General features: G+C 41.2%; 1 protein-coding gene across 1 annotated transcript; it reads right to left on the bottom strand.

Annotated features, from left to right (window-relative positions):
- Window positions 1-385: 385 nt before the first annotated feature.
- LOC133791849 (uncharacterized) lies at window positions 386-1,768 on the bottom strand. The gene is made up of 2 exons (XM_062229758.1): window positions 1,492-1,768; window positions 386-1,245 (listed from the first exon to the last, which is right to left on the bottom strand). The coding sequence occupies exons 1-2, from the start codon at window positions 1,766-1,768 to the stop codon at window positions 386-388; spliced, it is 1,137 nt and encodes a 378-aa protein (XP_062085742.1).
- Window positions 1,769-2,894: the final 1,126 nt, after the last annotated feature.

Genomic DNA, 2,894 nt, shown 5'->3' with positions numbered 1-2,894 from the left:
TGATATCTATCTTAATAGCGCAGCGGGGAGAAGTATTTTTCCTCCTATAATTCTTCAAGATATCTTGAAGAATCATCACATTATGAGCAATGGATCTCCCTTGGACAAATGCTCCTTGATTTTGATGAACCAGACTAGGAAGAACTGAAGCAAGTCGCGAACACAGAAGCTTCGATATGCATTTGTAGATCGTTGAGCAGCAGGCAATAGGCCTATAATCTAAAGCTCTGGTCGGGTTCTCAAGTTTAGGGATAAGTGAGATCGTGGTGTTATGAAATTCTGAAGGCATGAAACCAGTCTCAAAAAAATTGACCACGGCAGCACAGACTTCTCTCCCAATTACAGGCCACATACTCTTGAAGAAACCAGACCCAAACCCATCAGGTCATGGGGATTTAATATCAGGAATACTGAACATCGCTTTCTTTATCTCCATGACAGAAAAAGGCTTCAGTAGGCCTACTTGCTGGTCTAAAGAAAGCTTAGCACCTTGCTCCAAACAACTCAGGTTCAGTCTGGACGTGACAGAACTGTTGCTGCCCATGAAGCTACGGAAATGGTTGAGAAAATGCTCCACCACATCAGAAAATTTATCAACGATTATACCCTGTTCTGTCATAAACGAGACAATTCTGTTATCCATTCTTCTCTTCTTTAAAAAAGCATGGAAGTAAGAAGTGTTAGAGTCTCCTTTTTGCAGCCATGTGATTTTACTTCTCTGACTAAGAAATTTATGATACATTTTCTCTTGCAGATCATAGTTAGCAGTTGCTTCTGTTTCCAGCTCCTGATAATTTGTGTCGCTTGGATGAGCTTGAACTTGAAGTTTAGCCTCGCTTAAACTAGTTTTCGCATCCTGAAACCTTTTCCCAATATCACCAATCACTTCATGGTTGAACATCTTGAGGCAATGCTTGACTCTCATAAGTTTTATGTAGATTCCTTTAAGCCCTTGAGAAGACACAGGCCTCTTCCAACTCTGCTCCACAGTGAGTTTAAAATCATGATGTTCAGCCAAAAAATTGAAAAACCTAAAAGGTTTGATCCCAATAGTCTTTGTTGCTGAAGCTGAGATTACACAAGAACAATGATCTGAAGTTGCTTCCCAACTGAATCGAGCTGCTGTGTTAGGAAAGGAGTCATGCCATTCCTCATTGACAAAGCCATGATCAATCTTGGAATAAATGCGACTAGAACCATCTTGGTTATTAGTCCAAGTAAAATTCGAACCACTTCTTTTCAGAGCTACAACATTAGACTAGGCTAACCAAAGATTAGATTCAAACAACTCAGAATGCGAAATAGGGTTCCCTCCACTTCTGTCATCACTAAAAAAGACTGAGTTAAAATCCCCAAGGATTAACCAAGGGGACACTGGAAAACTGAGATGCCCCAAATTATACCACAAAATCTTCATGTCCTCAATGGTATTAAGGCCATAGACAAATGTGAGACAGAAAGTATCAACTTGACCAGCCATTTTAACCATACAGTGAACATGTTGAGTCGATTCAGCAAGAACCACAACTTTAACAAAACTTTTCCTCCATATGATCAACAGCCTACCTTCAACAATAGGACTAGTATGAAACTCCCAATTGGTAAATTTAATGTCCATCAACTCCTGAACTTTATTCCCTTTTAGCTTAGTTTCTAACAACCCTCCAATTCCAATTTTATTCACATTGCAAAATTCCAACACAGCCTCTTGCTTTCCTTTATTATTCAACCCCCTAACATTCCAGCTTCCTATACTACAGCAGTCCATAGCTAAGCAACAGACAAGTCAGGACCCCTTATTTCTCTGCAATCAACCTCCTCTTCCTCATTACCATCCTTATCCTGCAGAACACAGAATACATTCTTTGATCTCTGCCCAGCATCCAGGTCCCGAACAGATGAGGGAGCTACAACCTGTTCCTTCATTTTTACACCAGAAGTTTTTCGAGGTGTCTTCCAATCATTATTACTCAGCACAGCAGTATCTTTTTTCCTTGAATCAGATTGCATTATCTTCGAAGTTCCAGGAGAAATGGGAAGACTCGAAGATTTTACCTCTGGTTTAGTCACAGGGTCATTCCTCTCAGCCTTCCTCTGTCTCTTCTCAGTTTCCCCTTTTCTACAGTCTGCCATAGTGTGGCCATAACCCATACATGTTCTACATTTCACTGGAAGCCACTCATAATCTATCCCCTGTTCCACCAACTGGCCTTTTTCATTTAGGAACTGAATCACTCTTGGAGGATTATCCATAATATCCATCTCAACCAGAATCCGAGCAAATTGAATCCTAGTGCGATCCCTTGTATATTGATCCACCATTATAGGTTTTCCAATAGTGCTAACCAATGCACTAAGGCATTTATTCCCCCAATATTGAAGACCTAGATCATGGAGACGAATCCATAATGGAACAGAACGAACTAGCTTAATCGCATCGAGATCTAAAGACCACGGTCTAACTATAACCGGCTTCCTATCAAACTGAAGAACACCATTCTCTAAAACCAGATCTCTAGTCACTTCATCATTAAATTTCACCATTGTTAAACCCATGGTCATACGAGCTATCTGTGCAATCCCAAGATGGCCCCAAATATGCTTTATATAGCCCTCAAACACCACCATTGGAGGGTTAGCCCCCAGCACCATACATATTACAGCAGAGCTCCAATTCGCTGCTTGGAACTTCACCTCCTCAGGGTCGATTTGGGCAATCTTGATGCCATCCTTGATCAAAGGTTCCTGACAAGTAAGATGAGGGTCATGAACAAACCTGTTTTCCTTCATAAACGAACTCCAGTGCTTTTGGGCTGATTCCTGGAGAGTCGCCTGATCTTCATTCACATCCATCTCTTCTTCCACAGCTTGAGCCCAGTTCTTACTCAACCGTC

The sequence above is a fragment of the Humulus lupulus genome, chromosome 7 (assembly GCF_963169125.1).
Source record: "Humulus lupulus chromosome 7, drHumLupu1.1, whole genome shotgun sequence".
Lineage (NCBI taxonomy): Eukaryota > Viridiplantae > Streptophyta > Magnoliopsida > Rosales > Cannabaceae > Humulus > Humulus lupulus.
Note: the sequence above shows the minus strand (reverse complement) of the source record. Positions and strands in the feature narration are given on the sequence as shown.

Bases quoted from the DNA above. Each gene is read 5' to 3' on its own strand.
- LOC133791849 (XM_062229758.1), bottom strand. From the start codon at position 1,768: ATGGACTGCTGTAGTATAGGAAGCTGGAATGTTAGGGGGTTGAATAAT. The intron at 1,246-1,491 runs GTATGGTTAAAA...CTAATGTTGTAG, and splicing joins ATCGACTCAACATGTTCACT to CTCTGAAAAGAAGTGGTTCG.